Raw genomic sequence first — 12,500 nt, 5'->3', positions numbered from 1 at the left:
CGTCTCCAACACGCATGTCTCCAACACGCAGAACGTCTCCAACACGCAGAACGTCTCCAACACGCACGTCTCCAACACACAGAACGTCTCCAACACGCAGAATGTCTCCAACACGCACGTCTCCAACACGCACGTCTCCAACACTCAGAACGTCTCCAACACTCAGAACGTCTCCAACACGCAGAACGTCTCCAACACGCACGTCTCCAACACGCAGAACGTCTCCAACACTCAGAACGTCTCCAACACGCACGTCTCCAACACGCAGAACGTCTCCAACACTCAGAACGTCTCCAACACGCACGTCTCCAACACGCAGAACGTCTCCAACACGCACGTCTCCAACACGCAGAACGTCTCCAACACTCAGAACGTCTCCAACACGCACGTCTCCAACACGCAGAACGTCTCCAACACGCACGTCTCCAACACGCAGAACGTCTCCAACACGCACGTCTCCAACACGCACGTCTCCAACACGCAGAACGTCTCCAACATGCAGAACGTCTCCAACACGCACGTCTCCAACACGCACGTCTCCAACACGCAGAACGTCTCCAACACGCAGAACGTCTCCAACACGCAGAACGTCTCCAACACGCACGTCTCCAACACTCAGAACCAGCTGATGTTCTTCTTCAGGTCCTCTGTCTCATCGACCTGCTGACGCTTCCGAGGCTGTTTTACTGTTATTACTGTTGTTGTTGTTGTTGTTGCTGTTGCTGTTGTTGTTGTTGTTGTTGCTGTTGTTGTTGTTGTTGCTGTTGTTGCTGTTGCTGTTGTTGTTGTTGCTGTTGTTGCTGTTGCTGTTGTTGTTGTTGCTGTTGTTGTTGCTGTTGTTGCTGTTGCTGTTGTTGTTGTTGCTGTTGTTGCTGTTGCTGTTGTTGCTGTTGCTGTTGCTGTTGTTGTTGTTGCTGTTGTTGTTGTTGTTGACTCTCGGCACCTGTCCATCAGGAGAGCTGCAGTGGGGCGTCGATGAGACTCTGATCCACATGGAGGAAGTTCTTCAGCTCTACAGCAGCGGACAGTATCTGCACAACAACACACACACACACATGGCAGGTGAGCACACACACACACACACACACACACACACAACATGTAAACCAACAACAGAAAGACAGATGGACAAAACAGTGGACACAGACCGGAGGAAGATAAAAAATTCTGTGGTGCATCATGGGATTCATCCAATGGCAGTTTGTTTCAGTCTGATTCAGTTCAGCCTCTCTGTCTCCATGGAAGCACTGCAGTTCAGCCTCTCTGTCTCCATGGAAACACATTTTTCCGTTGATACTGAGATTTTTGAAAAATTTTCCTGATGTGTTCATATTTGGTCCAGGAGAGAAGGAAGAGTTCTTCACTTTCTGTTTCTCCTGAATCACAGTGTGACACTCTGCCTGTCTGTCTCACACTCTGCCTGTCTGTCTCTCACTCTGCCTGTCTGTCTCTCACTCTGCCTGTCTGCCTGTCTGTCTCTCACTCTGCCTGTCTGCCTGTCTGTCTCTCACTCTGCCTGTCTGTCTCTCACTCTGCCTGTCTGTCTCACACTCTGCCTGTCTGTCTCTCACTCTGCCTGTCTGTCTCACACTCTGCCTGTCTGTCTCTCACTCTGCCTGTCTGTCTCACACACTGCCTGTCTGTCTCACACACTGCCTGTCTGTCTCTCACTCTGCCTGTCTGTCTGTACAGCTAGCTGCTGCTCACTGAGTCTGTACATTGTCAACAGCTTCCTCTGTCTGAGCTGTTTGATTCTGATCAGGTATTCCAAGGGGGGGGGGGGGGGGGGTCAGTACTGTGTCAGTACTGTGGTGATACTCTGTCAGTGTGTCAGTGTGTCAGTACTGTGGTGATACTCTGTCAGTGTGTCAGTGTGTCAGTACTGTGGTGATACTCTGTCAGTGCATCAGTACTGTGGTGATACTCTGTCAGTGGGTCAGTACTGTGGTGATACTCTGTCAGTGCGTCAGTACTGTGGTGATACTCTGTCAGTGCGTCAGTACTGTGGTGATACTCTGTCAGTGTGTCAGTACTGTGGTGATACTCTGTCAGTGTGGCAGTATGTCAGTACTGTGGTGATACTCTGTCAGTGTGTCAGTACTGTGGTGATACTCTGTCAGTGTGGCAGTATGTCAGTACTGTGGTGATACTCTGTCAGTGTGTCAGTACTGTGGTGATACTCTGTCAGTGTGGCAGTATGTCAGTACTGTGGTGATACTCTGTCAGTGTGTCAGTACTGTGGTGATACTCTGTCAGTGTGGCAGTATGTCAGTACTGTGGTGATACTCTGTCAGTGTGTCAGTACTGTGGTGATACTCTGTCAGTGCGTCAGTACTGTGGTGATACTCTGTCAGTGTGTCAGTACTGTGGTGATACTCTGTCAGTGTGGCAGTATGTCAGTACTGTGGTGATACTCTGTCAGTGTGTCAGTACTGTGGTGATACTCTGTCAGTGCGTCAGTACTGTGGTGATACTCTGTCAGTGCGTCAGTACTGTGGTGATACTCTGTCAGTGCGTCAGTACTGTGGTGATACTCTGTCAGTGCGTCAGTACTGTGGTGATACTCTGTCAGTGTGGCAGTACTGTGGTGATACTCTGTCAGTGTGGCAGTATGTCAGTACTGTGGTGATACTCTGTCAGTGTGTCAGTACTGTGGTGATACTCTGTCAGTGTGGCAGTATGTCAGTACTGTGGTGATACTCTGTCAGTGTGTCAGTACTGTGGTGATACTCTGTCAGTGTGGCAGTATGTCAGTACTGTGGTGATACTCTGTCAGTGTGTCAGTACTGTGGTGATACTCTGTCAGTGTGGCAGTATGTCAGTACTGTGGTGATACTCTGTCAGTGCGTCAGTACTGTGGTGATACTCTTGGCCGCTGTGTGCCAGGTGGCTCCAAAACTTACAATTACAATTTCCCACCTGGCAGACGCTTTTATCCAAAGCAACGTACACATGAGATGTTAATACAACACAAGCAAGGATCTAGTCAGGAGAGAACGAGAGTAAGAGCCACAAAGCTAAGTTCTGGTCCGACAGGACAGAGGTGCCAAAAGGTTTTTTTTTTTCGTTTTTTTTTAATTGCAGTCCATCAGGTGAGAAGGTGTTCACTAAAGAGCTGGGTCTTTAGCCTTTTCTTAAAGATTGAGAGGGACTCCGCGGATCGAATGGAGTTTGGTAACTCGTTCCACCACCGAGGAACCACAGAAGAAGAGTCTGGATAGGGACTTAGGGCCTTGTTGTGGCGGCAGCACCAGGCGCCGCTCCTTGGCAGAGCGTAGTGGGCAGGAGGGAGCGTAGACCTGAATGAGGGAGTTCAGGTCGGTCGGAGCCGTTTTGGTTGCCACTTTGTAGGCGAGCATCAAGGACTTGAACTTGATGTGGGCAGCGACTGGGAGCCAGTGGAGGGATATGAACAGCGGAGTGACATGTGCTGTTTTGGGCCGGTTGAAGACCAGACGCACCGCCGCATTCTGGATCATCCGCAGAGGTTTGAGCGTACATGCCGGGAGCCCTGCCAGGAAGGAGTTGCAGTAGTCAAGGCTGATATTACAAGAGCCTGTACAAGTTGTGCTGCATGTTCAGACAGGTAGGGTCTGATCTTCCTGATGTTGTACAGGGCAAATCCACATGACCGAGCAACAGAAGCCGATATCCGTGCCGAGACCGTGGGGTCGTCTGGCGAGAACGATAGGAGGAGCTGGGTGTCGTCAGCATATGATTGGTATGAGAAGCCATGTGAGTGGATGACTGCACCAAGTGAGGTGGTGTATATTGAAAAGAGAAGGGGTCCAAGCACTGACCCTTGAGGTTCCCCTGTGGACCAGCAGTGGGATTTAGACACTTCCCCTCTCCAAGACGCTCTAAAGGATCTCCCTGAGAGGTCAGACTCAAACCAGCGGAGAGCAGATCCTGAGAAGCCGAGCTCAGCGAGTGTGGAGAGGATTTGGTGGTTCACCGTGTCAAAGGCAGCCGATAGGTCGAGCAACATTAGAACTGAAGCTCTAGCTGATCGCAGTGTTTCCACTACAGACAAGAGCGCAGTCTCGGTAGAGTGTCCACGTTTGAAGACAGACTTAGTTGCTCTTTTCTCTATATGTACTAGCAGAGGGAATCTCCCATGATGCTCTGCTCTACAGGCCCGGTCTGGACTCTTTCTGTGCCGCCTGATATGTTTTTGCAGAATTCCAAATGCAGAATTTCAGTCGGGCTTTTGTCCCAGGCTTCATAGTTGCATTTGAAATGAGGCCCCAGATTTCACCACCATACAGTGCTATTGGTTTAATAACTGAATCAAAAATGTTCAACCAGATTATAGGAGGATTAAATCTATACAGTGATTTTCTTATTGTATAATATGCTCTGCGTGTCTGCCAAGTTTCTTATTGCTAAATCAAACTTCCCAGATGAAGTGATTGTCAGCCCAGATAATTGTAGCTGGTTACATGATGGAGAGTTGTTCCACCCAGTTTGAATTGGTATTTATTTTCCTGAGAATGTGATTTTTTCTGAAAGATCATGATTTTAGTTTTTTCCAGATTGATGGATAGAACCCAGTTCCTACAGTGGTTCTCCAGAAGGGTCAGGCTGTGATCAGTCCTTGTTGGTGTGGAGAGAGGATCAGCAGGTCGTCTGCATACAGGAGACGTTTCATTTCTCTCCCTGCAGCATTACTCCAGGAGACGTTCTGCTCTAGCTAATTCATTCATATAGATATTAAATAATGTTGGGCTAAGATTGCAAACTCCCCTAGCTTGTTTGAAGTGTTGTGTTCTCTTTTCGTTAACTTTGACACAAGATTTGTTTTGGTTCTACATCTCCTTAATGATGTGGTAGACCGTTTTCCACTCTGAAGCAGGTTCAGGAAAAGGCCGTCATGCCACACAGAGTCAAAGGAGCCAGATTTGAATTGGGATGTCCAACTTGATGTTCCTCTTGATGGCGTAAAAAGCCCTTCTTGCCTCGTCTCTCAGGTCGTTCACAGCTTTGTTGAAGTTACCTGTGGTGCTGATGTTTAGGCCGAGGTAGGTATCGTTTTCTGTTCTAGGGCAATCGCATCTAGAAAGAATTTATATTTGTGGTGCTGGAGGCTGGGTCTTTTTTGGAATATCATAATTTTTGTCTTGGTTAGATTCACTGTCAAGGCTCAGGTCTGGGAGAATCTGTGCAGAAGATCCAGCTGCTGCTGTAGCTCTTCTTTGGTTGGAGGCAGCAGCACCAGATCATCTGCAAACAGGCGTTTGACCTCTGTGTCTCCTCGGTGACGCCAGGCGCCGCCGACCGTTCTGACGTCTTTGCCGACTCGTTGATGTACATGTTGAAGAGGGTCGGACTCGAGCCGCATCCTGTCTGACCCCCCGGCTTTGGGGAAAGAAGTCTGTGTGTTTTTTGCCGATCTTAACGGCACACTTGTTGTTAGTGTACATTGAGTTGATGATGTCATAGGTTTTTCCTCCAACACCACTTTCCAACAGTTTGTACAGCAGACCCTCGTGCCAAATTGAATCGAAGGCTTTTTTGAAATCAACAAAGCAGGAGAATAATTTGCTTTTGTTTTTGTTTATTTGGTTGTCAATTAGGGTGCTGAGGGTGAAAATGTGGTCTGTTGTACGATAATTTGGTAAAAAGCCAATTTGGGATTTGCTCAGGACATTATTTTCAGTGAGGAAATGTAGGAGTCTGTGGTTGATGATCATACAGAGGATTTTCCTGAGGTTGCTGTTGACACAGATCCTACAGTCGCTGTCTGTCTATCTATCTATCTATCTATCTATCTATCTATCTATCTATCTATCTGTCTATCAGTCTATCTGTCTATCTATCAGTCTATCTGTTTATCTGTCTATCTATCTGTCTATCTGTCAATTTATCTGTCTATCTATCTATCTATCTATCTATCTATCTATCTATCTATCTATCTATCTGTCTATCAGTCTATCTATCTATCTATCTATTAGATCCTACGGTAGTTATTGGGGTCAAATTTGTCTCCACTCTTGTGGAGCGGTGTTATCAGTCCTTGGTTCCAGATATTGGGGAAGATCCCGGAGCTAAGGACGATGTTAAAGAGTTTTACAGTTTTTCTCAGTCGCTTTGGTACATTTCTCGAATCATCCTTAACATTTGCAAAACAGGAAGTGCATTTCTCGAAACAATTCGTACAAACAGCACCACACAATGGATTACCTGCAAAAGCCCGTAACTTGCTCAAAACCCTTCGTCTATCTCTCAAAAGTAAATATTAATGTCAGTGAACATGTCAGTGAACATGTCAGTGAACATGTCAGTGCCATCAGAATGACAAGTCCTTGTGTCATTGTTTACAAACAAGACAGTCAAAATGCTTAGCCATGTTGTCAATATAACAGTGACTCTGTAACTATGGCTCAGGTTTTGATGACAATGATTGAAAATGCACAAGGCTGCACTTTTTCTGTACGGCATATTTCAATTTCAACAGTACAAAGTTCCACATTACTGCATGTGGGAGATCGATTGCAAGAGATTGGACAGGATTCACATTTACGCTTTTACTGTTTGTACTGTAATTTGTTGACAGACCATGTCATTGCGATACAGAAAAGAAAAAGACAAGACTGTTTTACAGCACTGCATAGCACAAAGGAAAAAAATACAAGATTAGAAATGTAAACATAGGAAACTCCCCTTAGGCAGAACTGTACATGCGGCGCTGTATGGGGAGTTACAGTGCGGTCTTTCTACACCTCCTGACTTCCTGTCCTGTAACTCTGTGTTGTGTTGTGCTCTGTCTGTATCTGCTGCCAGCTGAAGGGTCATGAGATGCTCCTCTGACATATTTTAGAGAACCGGTTGATCGTTGGTTGATCTAACGCTTCACACATTCCCCTTCTTTAGTGAAAGTCAAGATTCACCTGAGAGCAATTCATCAATTCAGGACACATTTACAAAAAAAGTCTAATAGAAATGTATAGAAAATATGCTTGACAGATTATGACAACTGGTTCAACCACTTATGCAATGAACTAATGCCTAGATGTTTTGGGGGGTAAGACTATTCAACAGAGAACCGGTATAATACATTTTGATCAACATGACATGAGCAATTGATAATGTAGGAAACAGCAGACAATTGTACATAATCATTTGCATGAATGTGCCAAAGCATTTGCAATTTGTTCAAAAGAATGAGAAAGTGCTTTTATGATGTGCACAAGTGACTAGATGATGTGGAGGTTGAACAAGTAGTTTTGAGAATTTCAATTCTGATCTGAGAAATGTACCAAAGCCACTGAGAAAAACTGTAATATAGCCAACTGGAATTTGAGGTCTGTGAATTTTATCATTTCATTTAGGATGCCGTCAACACCACAGGCCTTCTTGGTTTCAAGTGATTTTATTTTGTCCTGTAGTTCTTTTAGTGTAATTGGGGAATCTAGCGGGTTCTGATAGTCTTTTATGGTTGACTCTAAACTTTGTAGTTTATCTGTATGTGTTTTTGCTGTTTATTCTTCTCTGTTGAACCAAAGAGTTTGGAGAAGTGGTTTACCCATACATCTCCATTTTGGATGGGTAGATCCTCATGTTTTTGTTTGTTTACAGTGTTCCAATTTTCCCAGAAGTGGTTTGTTTTTATAGATTCCTCAGTAGCATGTAGCTGGTTTCTAACTCTTTCTAACTCTAATTTCTCTCTCTCTCTGTCTCTCTCTCTCTCTAAAGTATTACTGTAATTACAGTGTATTAGAGGGAGTTATTTACTGCTGAGCTGACTGCTGCCACGTGTGTGTGTGTGTGTGTGTGTGTGTGTGTGAGAGAGAGAGAGAGAGAGAGAGAGAGAGAGTGTGTGTGTGTGTGTGTGAGAGAGAGAGAGAGAGAGAGAGAGTGTGTATGTGTGTGTGTGTGTGTGAGGAATTATGAAGTCAGTGTTTTAAATGAACTTCACAGTTCAGAACCAACAGACTTTCAGCTGATGGAACAGCTGATAGCATTTATCAACTTTGATGAATCAAAGAAAATCCATGAATTTGTGCATTATTACTGTAATCATTCCTCTCCTCTCCTCCTCTCCTCTCCTCTCTCCTCCTCTCCTCCTCTCTCCTCCTCTCCTCTCTCCTTCTCTCCTCTCCTCTCCTCACTCCTCTCCTCTCCTCACCTCCTCCTCCACCTCTCCTCCTCACCTCTCCTCCTCCTCTCCTCCTCTCCTCTCCTCCTCTCCTCCTCTCCTCCCTCTCCTCTCCTCTCCTCTCCTCCTCTCCTCCTCCTCTCCTCTCTCCTCTCTCCTCCTCCTCCTCTCCTCTCCCTCCTCCTCTCCCTCTCCTCTCTCCTCTCCTCTCCTCTCTCCTCTCCTCTCTCCTCCTCTCCTCCTCCTCTCCTCCTCTCCTCTCCCTCTCCTCCTCTCCTCTCCTCTCTCCTCTCCTCTCCTCCTCCTCTCCTCTCCTCCTCTCTCTCTCCTCCTCTCCTCTCCTCCTCTCTCCTCTCCTCTCTCCTCTCCTCTCCTCTCTCCTCTCCTCTCCTCTCCTCTCCTCTCCTCTCCTCCTCTCCTCTCCTCCTCCTCCTCCTCCTCCTCCTCTCCTCTCCTCTCTCCTCTCTCCTCTCCTCCTCTCCTCTCTCCTCTCCTCCTCTCCTCTCCTCTCTCCTCCTCCTCTCCTCCTCTCCTCTCCTCCTCTCTCCTCTCCTCTCCTCCTCCTCTCCTCTCTCCTCCTCTCCTCCTCTCTCCTCTCCTCTCTCCTCCTCTCCTCTCCTCCTCTCTCCTCCTCTCCTCTCCTCTCCTCCTCTCTCCTCTCCTCTCCTCTCCTCTCTCCTCTCCTCCTCTCTCCTCCCCTCTCCTCTCTCCTCTCCTCTCCTCTCCTCTCCTCTCTCCTCTCCTCCTCTCTCCTCTCCTCTCCTCTCCTCTCTCCTCTCCTCCTCTCTCCTCTCCTCTCCTCTCCTCTCCTCTCTCCTCTCCTCCTCTCTCCTCTCCTCTCCTCTCCTCTCTCCTCTCCTCTCCTCTCCTCTCCTCCTCCAGATTATCAGGAGGTGTTGGACTCCTCTGTTCCAGGGGAGGATTATCGTTGCTGGCCTTCCTATCAGCATGATGTTTGCCTGCTGTCTGTGTTCAGCCTGCAGGAAGCTGTCAGAGTGTGTGAAAGCCACGCCCCCTGCAGGGCGTTCGTCCGGACCAATCAGACCACCTGGACAGGTAACGCTCACCTGAACATGCTACTGAGGAATCTATAAAAACAAACCACTTCTGGGAAAATTGGAACACTGTAAACAAACAAAAACATGAGGATCTACCCATTCAAAATGGAGATGTATGGGTAAACCACTTCTCCAAACTCTTTGGTTCAGGCCCCGCCCACAGCCCCGCCCACAGCCCTGCCGATAGCCCCGCCCACAGCCCATAGCCCCACCAGTACATTCTGAATGATAGCCCCCCACAGCGTCACCCACTCTTCATCCTCTCCTCCTCTCCTCCTCTCCTCCTCTCCTCCTCTCTTTGTTCTCTTCTTCTCGCTCTTGTTTCCTGCTGCTGACAGGAAACAGGTCATCTAACTTTCATCATCCTCTTCTGGTTTTTCTTCTTCTTCTCCTCCTTTTCTTTCTTTGCACAAAAAATAAATTCAGTTTCAGAGTGTTGAAATCCAAACTGAGGTCAGTGAGTCTGTCTGTCTCCAGGTCATCAGCTGGTCTGGTTCAAGACGGGCAGCGCCGGGCTGAGCCGGGCCCGCGGGCGGGTCACCTACATCAGGAGGGGCTGAGCCGGGAAACAGGAAGAGGAAACTCCTTCTCATTGGTTCATCTGCTGCGGGGGCGGGGCTCGGTGACACGGGAAGAGGAGGCGACTTCCTGTTCCTCAGAATCAGACGAACAGTCTTCAGGTTCTCCTCAGACTGAAGGAACAGAAGTCTTCAGGTTCTCCTGAGATGACATCATCTTGGTGTCAGTTTTTGGAGCTGGAGGACAGATGTAGGAACTCTTCCTCAGTGTGAAAAGCACTGACAGCAGGAAGACGTTCCTCACGGTTCCTCATGGTTCCTTCAGGTTCTTCAACAGCTGTTGGAGACAGGTGAGACTTTGAGGCTGACAGAACGTAAAGATTTTATTAAAAAAATAGTTCTGAGAACCAGGAGCAGAACAGGAGAACAGGAAGCGTTCTCCATGTTGTTTATTTCCAAAGGAAATGTCCGACAGTCTGAGGAAATCCTTCAGATCAGGAATCTGCTTTCAGTGAAAGTCCAACCAGGAAACTTTACTGTAAATAAACTTTACTGTAAATAAACAACAACTTTACTGTAAATAAACAATGCTAAAGTATTTTTATATGGAAATAAAAGCTTTGTGGTCCGCAGCAGTGTGTGTGTGTGTGTGTGTGTGTGTGTGTGTGTGAGAACATGTTTGATCAGATATCAGTTTCTGATCAGAGAGGAGAAACTGCAGCAGCGGTTCTCAACCTGCGGGTCGGGAGATCATTTCAGGACGTCACAAGGTGATTGATGGGAAAACAGATTTCTATCAGACAAATTCATTATCAATTTATTATCTATTTTTCTGATTTTTCTCTAATTTTTGCTTCTTTCTTATGGAAAACGAGTTTTCAGCTTCACAGATAATGAATGAAACAAGATGAAAAATCATTCTGTGGTTGAATATTGATATTGGTATTGATGATATCAATACCCTCCCTTTATTAGTTAAGTAGCTCTCTGTGAAAGCAGAGAGAGACAGAGAAAGAGAGACAGTGATAGAGCTCTTTATGTTCGACCGGCCACTGGAACTCGGGCCCAGTGACCTCTGACCTGTGACCTCTGACCTCTGACCCTGACCTGTCAGAACAATAGCAGCTTGTTCACAGTTTATCTGATGCTGGAAACTCCAGCCAGCAGAAAATATCTTCATTACTAGAAAACTGAGTTTTACAGAGAAGAGTTTGATCTGACAGTCAGATTAGATGATACAGACAGACAGGCAGACAGACAGACAGACAGGCAGACAGACAGACAAACAGACAGATAGACAGACAGGCAGACAGACAGACAGGCAGACAGACCGGCAGACAGGCAGACAGGCAGGCAGACAGACAGACAGACACACAGACAGACAGGCAGACAGACAGACAGACAGACAGGCAGACAGGCAGACAGGCAGGCAGGCAGGCAGACAGGCAGACAGACACACAGACAGACAGGCAGACAGGCAGGCAGACAGGCAGACAGACAGACAGACAGACAGGCAGACAGGCAGACAGACAGACAGGCAGACAGACAGACAGACAGGCAGACAGACAGACAGGCAGACAGACAGGCAGACAGACAGACAGGCAGACAGACAGACAGACAGGCAGACAGACAGACAGACAGACAGGCAGACAGACAGACAGACAGACAGACAGGCAGACAGACAGGCAGACAGGCAGACAGACAGGCAGACAGACAGACAGGCAGACAGACAGACAGACAGGCAGACAGACAGGCAGACAGGCAGACAGACAGACAGACAGACAGACAGGCAGACAGACAGACAGACAGACAGACAGGCAGACAGACAGACAGGCAGACAGACAGGCAGACAGACAGACAGGCAGACAGACAGACAGGCAGACAGGCAGGCAGACAGGCAGACAGACAGACAGACAGACAGACAGGCAGACAGGCAGGCAGACAGGCAGACAGACAGACAGGCAGACAGACAGGCAGACAGGCAGACAGACAGGCAGACAGGCAGACAGGCAGACAGACAGGCAGACAGACAGACAGGCAGACAGGCAGGCTGTCTGTCACCTGCAGGACAGAACAAAGTGTTTCCAACAGCAACATCATCTCCAAATGCTCTAAAGTTAACTTTGGTGCACCACAAGGTTCAGTACTTGGCCCGTTGCTATTCTCTATTTACATGCGACCTCTTGGCGAAATTATCGTTAGCCATGATGTCAGATTCGTTGCTATGCTGACGATATCCAAATCTACCTTCCCATTAAGCCGAATGGCCATTCACAACTCTAAACCAACTTAAAACACATCGCTTGTGTCGCAGATATCACTTTCAATTCTGGGGATTGCCTAATTCCCCAGAGTAAAAATATTGGTGTTACATCCGACCCCGCTCTTCCATTCGACTCCATTATCAAGGATATTACACCCCGCCCCACCCCGCCCCGCTCCACCCCGCCCCGCTCCACCCCGCCCCGCCCCACCCCGCCCCACCCCGCCCCGCTCCACCCCGCCCCGCCCCACCCCGCCCCGCCCCGCCCCGTCCTACCCCCGCCCCGCACAGTGCCGGTCCAGATGGATCAGTAGACCTGTCCTCATCAGTCCTCCTCTAACAGGGAAACAAATAAAATTCTTTATCTGCCTCTCTGCCTCGTGGCTCTCTGTCCTGTCGGACCAGATCTTAGCTTCATGGCTCTTACTCTCGTTCTCTCTGACTAGATCCTTGCTTGTGTTGTATGAACATCTCGTGTGTACGTCGCTTTGGATAAAAGCGTCTGCCAGATGGGAAATTGTAATTGTAATTGTAACAGTTTATGGATGAACCAGGCTGCCAAA

The 12,500-nt window shown here is 47.8% G+C and overlaps 1 protein-coding gene across 1 annotated transcript in view; it reads left to right on the top strand.

Annotated features, from left to right (window-relative positions):
- Positions 1-10,299, top strand: part of pkdcca (protein kinase domain containing, cytoplasmic a) — a 32,354-nt gene extending 22,055 nt beyond the window's left edge. Inside the window, 3 exon segments of the mRNA XM_078282430.1 lie at positions 955-1,062; positions 8,981-9,154; positions 9,634-10,299. Coding sequence (XP_078138556.1) covers positions 955-1,062; positions 8,981-9,154; positions 9,634-9,716 — 365 coding nt within the window. The 3' untranslated portion in view covers positions 9,717-10,299.
- Positions 10,300-12,500: the final 2,201 nt, after the last annotated feature.

Source organism: Centroberyx gerrardi, unplaced genomic scaffold (genome assembly GCF_048128805.1).
Source record: "Centroberyx gerrardi isolate f3 unplaced genomic scaffold, fCenGer3.hap1.cur.20231027 Scaffold_140, whole genome shotgun sequence".
NCBI classification, from domain to species: domain Eukaryota; kingdom Metazoa; phylum Chordata; class Actinopteri; order Beryciformes; family Berycidae; genus Centroberyx; species Centroberyx gerrardi.
The sequence above is the reverse complement of the archived record's forward strand: the minus strand, read 5'-3'. Positions and strand labels throughout refer to the sequence as shown.